This window comes from Phyllobates terribilis, unplaced genomic scaffold (assembly GCF_046119375.1).
Source record: "Phyllobates terribilis strain yellow unplaced genomic scaffold, ASM4611937v1 Scaffold_2__4_contigs__length_985480577, whole genome shotgun sequence".
Lineage (NCBI taxonomy): Eukaryota > Metazoa > Chordata > Amphibia > Anura > Dendrobatidae > Phyllobates > Phyllobates terribilis.
In genome coordinates this window covers 969,891,827-969,903,482 of record NW_027362762.1, presented here as the reverse complement: position 1 = coordinate 969,903,482, position 11,656 = coordinate 969,891,827, and the positions used below count along the sequence as shown (strand labels likewise).

The 11,656-nt window shown below is 47.8% G+C and overlaps 1 protein-coding gene across 1 annotated transcript; it reads left to right on the top strand.

The window, feature by feature from the left end:
• Nucleotides 1-13: 13 nt before the first annotated feature.
• On the top strand, nucleotides 14-11,359 carry GTF2E1 (general transcription factor IIE subunit 1). The gene is made up of 5 exons (XM_073668711.1): nucleotides 14-291; nucleotides 660-1,112; nucleotides 7,517-7,718; nucleotides 8,640-8,875; nucleotides 9,615-11,359. Exons 2-5 carry the CDS (start codon nucleotides 665-667, stop codon nucleotides 10,025-10,027), a joined length of 1,299 nt encoding a protein of 432 aa, XP_073524812.1. The 5' UTR covers nucleotides 14-291; nucleotides 660-664; the 3' UTR covers nucleotides 10,028-11,359.
• The last annotated feature ends 297 nt before the right edge of the window (nucleotides 11,360-11,656 follow it).

Genomic DNA, 11,656 nt, shown 5'->3' with positions numbered 1-11,656 from the left:
AAATAGACGGAAGTACGTCACGAAGCGTTCCAGGATGTTTTAAGCGTTTCAGCGGCCATTGTTATTTCTGGCAGGTCATTGCCGTAGGAATAGAGCGAAAATATTGTATATCGGCAGGTCTCAGGACCTCCTGTGTGTGGATTGTAGTGCAGGACACAAGATTCGGCGCTTACAATGTAAAACCTCCGCTCTAAACCGGTTTTCCCGGACTTAAAATGGCGGCTGGAGAATTGGGCGTCAGTAAGATGCGCTTCCTGATGACGTGAAGAGTGGCCGGTGAGGCGGCGTGAGGTGAGTGTGTGAGGGTTCCGTGTTATCAGTATCATCGGTGCAGAGCCTGCCCCCACCACGTGTGGATAAGTATGTGCCCCCCTCTGCCGGTGATTTCTTACCCAGAATTCCCTGTTTGGATCAGATAATGACGCCTTCACAGTGCTGCCTGTGCTCATTTGCTGTCCTGTTATCTTTTCACAGCTGAGGGGCTGTTACAGTTGCATACAGCCTGATACAGGACACATGAGACGACTGTGAGGTCCTTCAGCTGTGGCAGCAGGATGGGCTGTGGTGGTCGGGAGCAGGAGTGGACGGGCAGTGATGGTCGGGAGCAGGGGTGGACTGGCAGTGGTGGTCGGGGTCACCTGTGTGTTCTCTCCTGACAGGTAACATGTCTGACCCCGGGGTGGTGACCGAGGTCCCTGCCGTGCTGAAGCGTCTGGCCAAGTACGTGGTGCGCGGCTTCTACGGGCTGGAGCACGCTCTGGCGCTGGACATCCTGATCCGCAACCCCTGTGTGAAGGAGGAGGACATGCTGGAGCTGCTGAAGTTTGACCGCAAGCAACTGCGAGCCGTGCTCAACACCCTGAAGGGGGACAAGTTCATCAAGTGCCGCATGCGGGTGGAGACCGCCCACGATGGGAAGACCACCAGACACAACTACTACTTCATAAACTACCGGCTGCTGGTGAACGTGGTGAAGTACAAGCTGGACCACATGAGGCGGCGGATCGAAACCGACGAGAGGGACTCCACCAACCGCGCCTCCTTCAAGTGCCCCAACTGCTGCAGCACCTTCACCGACCTGGAGGCCAATCAGCTGTTCGACCTCATGACGGGTAAGAGGGCAATAACCTCACGTCCCCCCCCAACCAACGGGGCACATAACGCCTGACACTCCAGAGCTGCACTCACTATTCTGCTGGTGCAGTCACTGTGTACATACATTACATTACTGATCCTGAGTTACATCCTGTATTATACTCCAGAGCAGCACTCACTATTCTGCTGGTGGAGTCACTGTGTACATACATTACATTACTGATCCTGAGTTACATCCTGTATTATCCTCCAGAGCTGCACTCACTATTCTGCTGGTGGAGTAACTGTGTACATACATTACATTACTGATCCTGAGTTACATCCTGTATTATCCTCCAGAGCTGCACTCACTATCTACATACATTACTGATCCTGAGTTACCTCCTGTATTATACTCCAGAGCTACACACACTATTCTGCTGGTGCAGTCACTGTGTACATACATTACTGATCCTGAGTTACCTCCTGTATTATACCCCAGAGCTGCACTCACTATTCTGCTGGTGCAGTCACTGTGTACATACATTACATTACTGATCCTGAGTTACATCCTGTATTATACTCCAGAGGAGCACTCACTATTCTGCTGGTGGAGTCACTGTGTACATACATTACATTACTGATCCTGAGTTACCTCCTGTATTATACCCCAGAGCTGCACTCACTATTCTGCTGGTGCAGTCACTGTGTACATACATTACATTACTGATCCTGAGTTACATCCTGTATTATACTCCAGAGGAGCACTCACTATTCTGCTGGTGCAGTCACTGTGTACATACATTACATTACTGATCCTGAGTTACATCCTGTATTATACTCCAGAGCTGCACTCACTATTCTGCTGGTGCAGTCACTGTGTACATACATTACATTACTGATCCTGAGTTACATCCTGTATTATGCTCCAGAGCTGCACTCACTATTCTGCTGGTGCAGTCACTGTGTACATACATTACATTACTGATCCTGAGTTACATCCTGTATTACACCCCAGAGCTGTTCTCCAGCAGAATAGTGAGTGCAGCTCTGCAGTATAGCTGTTATTATTTTAACACCAGGAGTGAATTAAGATAATTGAAGTATAAATATTTCTTATTCTTTCTATGTCGTAGGATGACACTGTGCATCCAGGTCTGCGATGTGAGTGAGGTCTTGGGCCGCATTCACACATCCGTGTGTGTGTCTGAGTATGGATTGTGATTCATGAATCGGCCGCCGGTCTCCTGACAGCATCAAACGGAGACAAATGGTTGTGTGAATGCGGCTTTATGTTGAGTGAGTGGAGTGTGTTGTGTGAAGGATTGGCCAGCAGGGGGAGCTCTGCTTCCTCTAGTTACACTGATTTCAGTGTAGGCAGTGGTGGTCACCTGCAGTGTCCGTCCTGTTATTCTCGTTTTTCTTCTGAGTCTTCCCTTTTAGTCCCAACTTTTCCTTTCTGTGGTGCCTGCTACTCTATGTGCCAATGTCATGATTGCCTGCAGCGCTGTTGTCAGTCACCTATATGGTATATGCTGCTAAAGCTTTCCATAATCATAGTACTTCCAGTCACCTTGTAGCAAAACACTGCACGATGTACTTCACAGCTGCAGTTAAAGTTCTGCCCTCAGAATAAGTGAGTTCAGCTCTGGAATATATTACAGGATGTAACTCAGGATCAGTAATGTAATGTATGTACACAGTGACTGCACCAGCAGAATAGTGAGTGCAGCTCTGGAGTATAATACAGGATGTAACTCAGGATCAGTAATGTATGTACACAGTGACTGCACCAGCAGAATAGTGAGTGCAGCTCTGGGGTATAATACAGGATGTCACTCAGCATCAGTAATGTAATGTATGTACACAGTGACTGCACCAGCAGAATAGTGAGTGCAGCTCTGGAGTATAATACAGGATGCAACTCAGGATCAGTAATGTAATGTATGTACACAGTGACTCCACCAGCAGAATAGTGAGTGCAGCTCTGGAGTATAATACAGGATGTAACTCAGGATCAGTAATGTAATATATGTACACAGTGACTGCACCAGCAGAATAGTGAGTGCAGCTCTGGAGTATAATACAGGATGTAACTCGGGATCAGTAATGTAAGGTATGTACACAGTGACTGCACCAGCAGAATAGTGAGTGCAGCTCTGGAGTATAATACAGGAGATAACTTAGGATCAGTAATGTAATGTATGTACACAGTGACTGCACCAGCAGAATAGTGAGTGCAGCTCTGGGGTATAATACAGGAGGTAACTCAGGATCAGTAATGTAATATATGTACACAGTGACTGCACCAGCAGAATAGTGAGTGCAGCTCTGGAGTATAATACAGGATGAGTAATGCACTGATTAGTGATGTGACTGGTGCCGGCGATGGTTTTCCTGGTGCTGTGATGCCTGGACTACGTGTCACGGTTGATGAGGATGACTGCGGTTTATAATCTGTGGCCCGGGATGGTCACTGTCCCTTTTAGCTTCGTGTGCTGTCGCTCTTCCTCTCGTCCCCTGTTTTCTCGCTGTTACATGGTGTTTGGGATCTGCACTCGGCGCGGTGACCTTGGAGCAGGCAGGTTAACTCTTCTCCTGCTGGATGTGCTCGGTGGTTGCTGCTATTTTGGGTGCTGACTGTTCCCTGCAGGTCCACAGATCAGTGCACTCAGGAGGCCCTGGCTGCACCAGTCGCTCCATTACTCTGCCTGCTGGAAGCTTTCTGCCCGACCGCAGGCTGCGATAAATCCCCACAATCCCCCGGGGCTTCAGCTGATGAGAATCCTCCGGCTCTGCCTGACTCCAGCAGCCGTAATCCCCCTCCCCCGCCAGGTGTCTGATCTGAACATGGCGCCCACATCCACAACGTGTGCACCGCAGTTATCAGCCACTTACCCATCATCCTGCACCGATGTGATCATCACCAGACTGAGCCGCACCACGGCCGAAAGGCTGCAGACAAGAAATATCTGCACTGTGTGAATGAGAAGTACAAAAGCTTAGTTACAAATATAAATCTACTCCATCTGTCCTATCACAATACTGACTCCATTATCCTCCTGTCACTTCCAGAGCTGCAGTCACTATTCTGCTATTACATCATGTCTTATCCTCCAGTCACCTCCAGAGCTGCACTCACTATTCTGCTGTTACATCCTGTCTTGAGCTGCAGTCACTATTCTACTGTTACATTGGGTCTTATCCTCCAGTCACCTCCAGAGCTGCAGTCACCGTTTTTTCTTTCCTGGGCCCACAGAGCAGTACATCATGGGAGCTCAAAATACAGGAACTTGGTTATTCCTGAACTGTTTGGTCACAGGACTGTCAGGAAAGATACATTGAGCTCTGTGATTGCAGCTTTGGTTGTGACTGGAGTATAAGGATCTAGATCCAGTGTCACACTGTACATTGATGAGCATTACATCTTGCTGGTGTGGAGTTGCTGGAGTCGAAGGATCAATAAGCAGGATAATATGGGGGTGAGCAAGATCCGGGTCCCACACTAATCCCAGGCGCTCGGGGGCCACAGCTCCCAGTACTGCTGCATATTATCTGTTAGGTGTGCACAGGTTAGATTTGAGCCCATATTGTTGCACAGCTGTCAGATCTGCCATTCAGGAGTCTGAGAAAGTTGTATGGGAGCCTCCATACTGATGGTTTCCTAGCAATAATCACACAGTCTCTGGACGCTGCGCTGTCATCTTCTTTGGTGTCCTCGCCAGATAGAGCGACCCCGCTGCCGCCCCTTGGTATAACTCCGACCTTGGTTTTCTTCTGCCGGCCGGGCGCGCCTCTGCTCCGCGCCATTGTTGTATCTGATCGCAGAGGAGACGAGGAGCAGCTGTAGGCGGAGAGCGATGGACGCGGCTCCAGACACGCGGTGAATGGGAGACCTTGAAACGCGCTTCTTCTGTCTCCCGCTCTGCAGGCGCTGCTGCGGTCTGACACTTAACTGCTGCAGTGCTGGATGCGCACTCTGTAAGACGTCCACTGAGCGCGTTACTGACACTGGGGAAGGTTACTGATCAGTAAGAAGAACGATAGAGGAAGCAGCAGCCGGTGCATCCAACATCGGGCCAGAACACTACGAGCGGTGTACACCGATCAGTGAGCCCCAGCTACACTGTGCGTGTATATAACATATCCATACTGATCACTGTGTACATACATTACTTATACTGTATTCTATTCCAGTACTGCACTCACTAATCTGCTGATGGAGTCACTGTGTACATACAATACAGTACTGATCCTGAGTGATATCCTGTATTATACTCCAGAGCTGCACTCACTATTCTGCTGGTGCAGTCACTGTGTACATACAATACAGTACTGATCCTGAGTGATATCCTGTATTATACTCCAGAGCTGCACTCACTATTCTGCTGGTGCAGTCACTATGTACATACATTACATTACTGATCCTGAGTTACCTCCTGTATTATACCCCAGAGCTGCACTCACTATTCTGCTGGTGCAGTCACTGTGTACATACATTACATTACTGATCCTGAGTTACCTCCTGTATTATACCCCAGAGCTGCACTCACTATTCTGTGCAGTCACTGTGTACATACATTACATTACTGATCCTGAGTTACATCCTGTATTATACTCCAGAGCTGCACTCACTATTCTGCTGGTGCAGTCACTGTGTACATACAATACATTACTGATCCTGAGTTACATCCTGTATTATACTCCAGAGCTGCACTCACTATTCTGCTGGTGCAGTCACTGTGTACATACATTACATTACTGATCCTGAGTTACCTCCTGTATTATACTCCAGAGCTGCACTCACTATTCTGCTGGTGCAGACACTGTGTACATACATTACATTACTGATCCTGATTGATATCCTGTATTATACTCCGGAGCTGCACTCACTATTCTGCTGGTGCAGTCACTGTGTACATACATTACATTACTGATCCTGAGTTACCTCCTGTATTATACCCCAGAGCTGCACTCACTATTCTGCTGGTGCAGTCACTGTGTACATACATTACATTACTGATCCTGAGTTACCTCCTGTATTATACTCCAGAGCTGCACTCACTATTCTGCTGATGGAGTCACTGTGTACATACAATACAGTACTGATCCTGAGTGATATCCTGTATTATACTCCAGAGCTGCACTCACTATTCTGCTGGTGCATTCACTGTGTACATACATTACATTACTGATCCTGAGTTGCCTCCTGTATTACACTCCAGAGCTGCACTCACTATTCTGCTGGTGCAGTCAGTGTACATGCATTACATTACTGATCCTGAGTTACATCCTGTATTATACTCCAGAGCTGCACTCACTATTCTGCTGGTGCAGTCACTGTGTACATACAATACATTACTGATCCTGAGTTACATCCTGTATTATACTCCAGAGCTGCACTCACTATTCTGCTGGTGCAGTCACTGTGTACATACATGACATTACTGATCCTGGGTTACATCCTGTATTATACTCCAGAGCTGCACTCACTATTCTGCTGGTGCAGTCACTGTGTACATACATTACATTACTGATCCTGAGTTACCTCCTGTATTATACTCCAGAGCTGCACTCACTATTCTGCTGGTGCAGTCACTGTGTACATACAGTACATTACTGATCCTGAGTTACCTCCTGTATTATACTCCAGAGCTGCACTCACTATTCTGCTGGTGCAGTCACTGTGTACATACATTACTGATCCTGGGTTACATCCTGTATTATACTCCAGAGCTGCACTCACTGTTCTGCTGGTGCATTCACTGTGTACATACATTACATTACTGATCCTGAGTTGCCTCCTGTATTATACTCCAGAGCTGCACTCACTATTCTGCTGGTGCAGTCACTGTGTACATACATTACATTACTGATCCTGAGTGATATCCTGTATTATACTCCAGAGCTGCACTCACTATTCTGCTGGTGCATTCACTGTGTACATACATTACATTACTGATCCTGAGTTGCCTCCTGTATTATACTCCAGAGCTGCACTCACTATTCTGCTGGTGCAGTCACTGTGTACATACATTACATTACTGATCCTGAGTTACATCCTGTATTATACTCCAGAGCTGCACTCACTATTCTGCTTGTGTACAGACACTGACTGAGCACCTATATTTTGAGACGTTGGCTTCTTTCTGCGTCAGTCTGTACAGGAGCTTATCACCAAGATAAGCTTTGTGCAGATATTATACACGCTGGATATGGCGTAAGATTAAATCCATAAGGCTGTGGAATGTGAGTGCAGCTCTGGAGTGTAATACCAGCTGTTGGTTCTGTACATGGCAGTGCAGGAATGGGGTGATGACATTTTCTGTACTGAATAGATACAATTATTTTGGGATGATCTGAGCTGGATCCTGTAGGTGGTCGGCGGCGCTTTGCTGCCATCTTGCCTTGATCAGACTTCCTCACTCTCCTTGTATTTCAGGTACCTTCCGCTGCACATTCTGCCAGACGGAGGTGGAGGAGGACGAGTCTGCAATGCCCAAGAAGGACGCCCGCACCCTGGTTGCCAGATTTAATGATCAGATAGAACCGATCTACGCCCTCCTCCGAGAGACCGAAGATATCAACCTGGCCTACGAGATCCTGGAGCCCGAGCCCACCGAAATCCCAGCGCTCAGACAAAGGTGCCCGAGCCTCAGACCCTGCGCAGCCAGACTTCATATCCCTTACTGTCAGCCTATCCTCAGCCTGTGATGGCTGATAACAGAGAGTAGTGAGTACAGCTCTGGAGTATAATACAGGAGGTAACTCCTGATCAGTAATGTAATGTGTGTACACAGTGACTGCACCAGCAGAATAGTGAGCGCAGCTCTGGAGTATAATACAGGAGGTAACTCAGGATCAGTAATGTAATGTATGTACACATTGACTGCACCAGCAGAATAGTGAGTGCTGCTGTGGAGTATAATACAGGATGTAACTCAGGATCAGTAATGTAATGTATGTTCACAATGATGGCACCAACAGAATTGTGGGTGCAGCTCTGGAGTATAATACAGGATGTAACTCAGGATATGTAATGTATGTACACAGTGACTGCACCAGCAGAATAGTGAGTGCAGCTCTGGAGTATAATACAAGATGTAACTCAGGATCAGTAATGTATGTACACAGTGACTGCACCAGCAGAATAGTGAGTGCAGCTCTGGAGTATAATACAGGATATACACGTGCATTAGTGTCGGTGTATCCTGTATTTGCGGTGTCTTCTTTCTTTGTCATTTTCTGTACATTGTGCTCGGTCTGTGCTGCCTTCTCTTCTCCCTTTTTCTCCTTTCTTCCTTTATTCTCTTCCTCTCTCGTATCTGTCGCTCCAATAACTGTCAGATCCTAAAAACTTTGCACTTAGAGGAGCGCAGCTGCTTGTGTGCGTGGAGCGACTCTTCTCTTGTGCAGGCGGAGGGGGCGGTAATTTACTTGTCCCCCGGAGACTTCCTCTCTCTGCTGTATCTATGGCGGAGTATCTATGGCGGAGCTCCGCTGTCTCCGTTGCGGCTCCCATTCTATCATTATGTGTCTCTGTATAAATCCTCTGTGTTTTGCAGCAAGGACAAGGCTGCGGCCTCGAGGGATGGAGCCTCCGGTCCTCACAAGGAAGCCTGGACCAAAGGTCCGTCATATGAAGATCTGTACACGCAGGACGTGGTGATCAGCATGGAGGAGCAGGAGGACCTGCAGAGAGCGCCCACTGAGGGCAAACCCGTGAAGGAGCGCCCCATCTGGCTGCGGGAGAGCACCGTGCAGGGCGGCGCCTACAGCGACCCCAGCGATGCTAAAGATGGTGAGCGGAGGGGGAGGGGAGCTCCGCATACACAACTGCACCAATACATGGGGGTCGCTCATCTGCGGATCACTGTCACAGAATTAAAGGGGTATTCTATTCAGAAGCACTTATCACCTCTCCACTGCGGGGGGCGCTCTTCACATTGCAATATCCCAGCTACAGACAGCTGGTCAGAGGAAGGGGTGCGAGATTACCCTGAATTAGCTCCAGTAGGGGCACCTTCAGCTTTAAATGGGGTCCTCCAAACAAGTCACCACCAAAAGGTCCAGGCTTTTGGAATATATCTATTTTATAGTTTAGGAACTTCCTAATAAGTCCCAGTTCTTACATAAAAAATATCTGCTTGCTGACTGTGAATGGAAACATTCTCGCTTACTTCACAAGAAGTCGTTACTTCAGGGGACCTGGAGGATTGTCTACACCGATACATTGTAACAAGGTCTCAGCAGTGTGTGCAGGACTAGGCCAGGACAGGCATTCGGCCACTGGTTGTAAAAAAAAAAAAAAAAAAAAAAAAAAAATGTTCTTATTCACTGACAGCAAGCAGAAATGTCATAAAAGCTCCAACATTGAAACCTAATTCACATTAGAAGATTTCATAACCTTTATAGGAGACTGGAAGCTGCTACGTGGAATAGATCCCCCCCCTAATGTGTGCAGCGTTGGGTGGGGACCCCTGTAAGCGTCGCCCTGTATCTCCTCGCCCCGCTTCTCATCACCTTGTGTCTTCCTCCAGGTCTGGACATGGAGTCTTTCCAAGAGGATGGCCGCACCATGGCGGATGAGAATGAGGAGGTGATGCAAGCTCTGCTCATTCACGAGAAAAAGAGCGCAGCGGGAATCTCGTCCGCTGCGAGTGAAAACGCAGGTGTCGGCAGCGATTCAGACAGTGACACCAGCGAATCGGACCAGGATAGTCCTGTGACCCGGCACCCTATGAGCGCAGCCTCCCGCCTAATGGAGGTGGAGGATGAGGAAGATGATGAGTTTGAGGAGGTGTCTGCGGACCCCACACTGACCGTTGGGGGGCGGCCGTACCTATACAGCGAGGTCAGCCAACGCCCAGAACTGGTGGCGCAGATGACCGCACAGGAGAAGGAGGCGTACATAGGGATCGGGCAGAGGGTGTTTGAAGACATGTACGACTGAGCTGCCGGAGCCGCTGCCATGTTGTACCTCTGCCCCCTCGGGCCACACGGGGGCGCCACCATTTTATTTGTTACAAATACTTTTAGTTTTTCATTTTACCTTTTAAGTAATGGGGGGGAAATTAATTTATTATTGAACCAGCTCCAGCCGTGTCTGCTGCAGCCGACGCTGGCACATCGCTTTCTCATGATGACCCTCCTCTCCAACACTAGCAGGGGGCATCATGTATCGTTTGGATTGTTCCCCCTCCGAGCTCTGTACATAAGGGTTAATCCTCTTTTATTAGGTTTTTATTACTTTTTACTGTAGGAAAAGCCCCTTCCGGCGAGGCTGATAAAGGAGAGAACAGCAGGCGTAGTTAGTACCCCAGGTAGCAGTGTTACCTCCCATCCTGGTGCCATTATCGCTGCTCGCAGGAGCACGTGGGATCGTTTTAGTCCAGCTGTCAGGAGGGATTAAGGATTTCACTTAAAGGGCCGGTGTCCTGTCTTCTGTAAATAACTATCCATTGTATCAGCATAAAGAAACCTGCAGCTTTCTAGATGGCAAGATCTCTGCTTGCTGTCACTGATGTGTCTTCTGTGAGCTGAAATCTCCAGGATTTTACCTGCACTGATACATTGTAGCAAAATGCCCAACCAGTTGTTGTTCTTTTCAGGATTACTGAAACATTGTAACAAACACATCAGCTGTGTGACAGGGTTCAGAGTGATTGTCGGCATTCAGGGACATCAAGCAGAGATCTTGATAATAGTGAAAAGCTGAAAGGAGCCAAGTTTAAAAGTTCTGAAACTTTCTCTTTTTTACGTTGGTTAAGCTTTGATGTAGAAGTGGATTAGTCCCTTTAAGTCTTAAAGGGGCATTTCCTCCATTTTTCTGTGATTTAGAAATTAGTGGGGTCGGCCATCTTTGTGTATCTTATTATTGTCGCATCTGAAACAAACTGTTATAAAGGAGCAGAACCTGACATTATACAGTAATTGTGTCAGTGACCGAATCTGACAACGAGGCTTTTGACCCTTAAAGTGGCGTCCAACCAACTTTACTTGATTTTCCTTTAAGTGAACCTGTGTCCTTTACTCACTGAGCCATCAAATATTGCAACCAATCGGCGTCCACGTTTCATTGGAGTTATTGGTGGAGACCAGATGTTTCTGGTTCCCCTGTGATGGCGGCTGCCGCGTTTTCCATCGGCGGGAGCACGTGACGCCGTGTAGCGGTTTTACTCGCGCTGTGATTGCCGATTTGTGGATTTTACAAGATTTCTGTGAATTGTTTTTAGATTTATTTTACTTTTTTTTTTCTTGGAATAAAATTTTTGCATTTTTAAAACTGTAAGATTTATTTTAGGGCGTTTTGGTGCGGATGAAAATCCCTGGTAAATATGAACCCTCGACTTTTGTCATTGGGTTTTCCCTTTTGTGGAAAGGCTGAGTGACCACTGTACATTACAGCCACTGTCACCCAGCTTTCTCAGACCCCTGAATGACAGACCCGTATTTCCATTGACCAGGCTGGGGTCTGGGGAAGCCGGGTATGGGAAATGTAATGGGGTCCATATGAGTTGTCATCTGTAGATCCTTTGGCTCCGGAGTAAGTGCTGCCAGCTAGTTCCCGCGTGCTGCCACC

What these genes read in the sequence shown, in the direction of transcription:
- GTF2E1 (XM_073668711.1), top strand. Translation starts at nt 665, where the DNA reads ATGTCTGACCCCGGGGTGGTGACCGAGGTCCCTGCCGTGCTGAAGCGT. An exon ending in GCTGTTCGACCTCATGACGG is followed by an intron (nt 1,113 to 7,516) that starts GTAAGAGGGCAA and finishes CTTGTATTTCAG; the next exon opens with GTACCTTCCGCTGCACATTC. An exon ending in CCCCAGCGATGCTAAAGATG is followed by an intron (nt 8,876 to 9,614) that starts GTGAGCGGAGGG and finishes GTCTTCCTCCAG; the next exon opens with GTCTGGACATGGAGTCTTTC.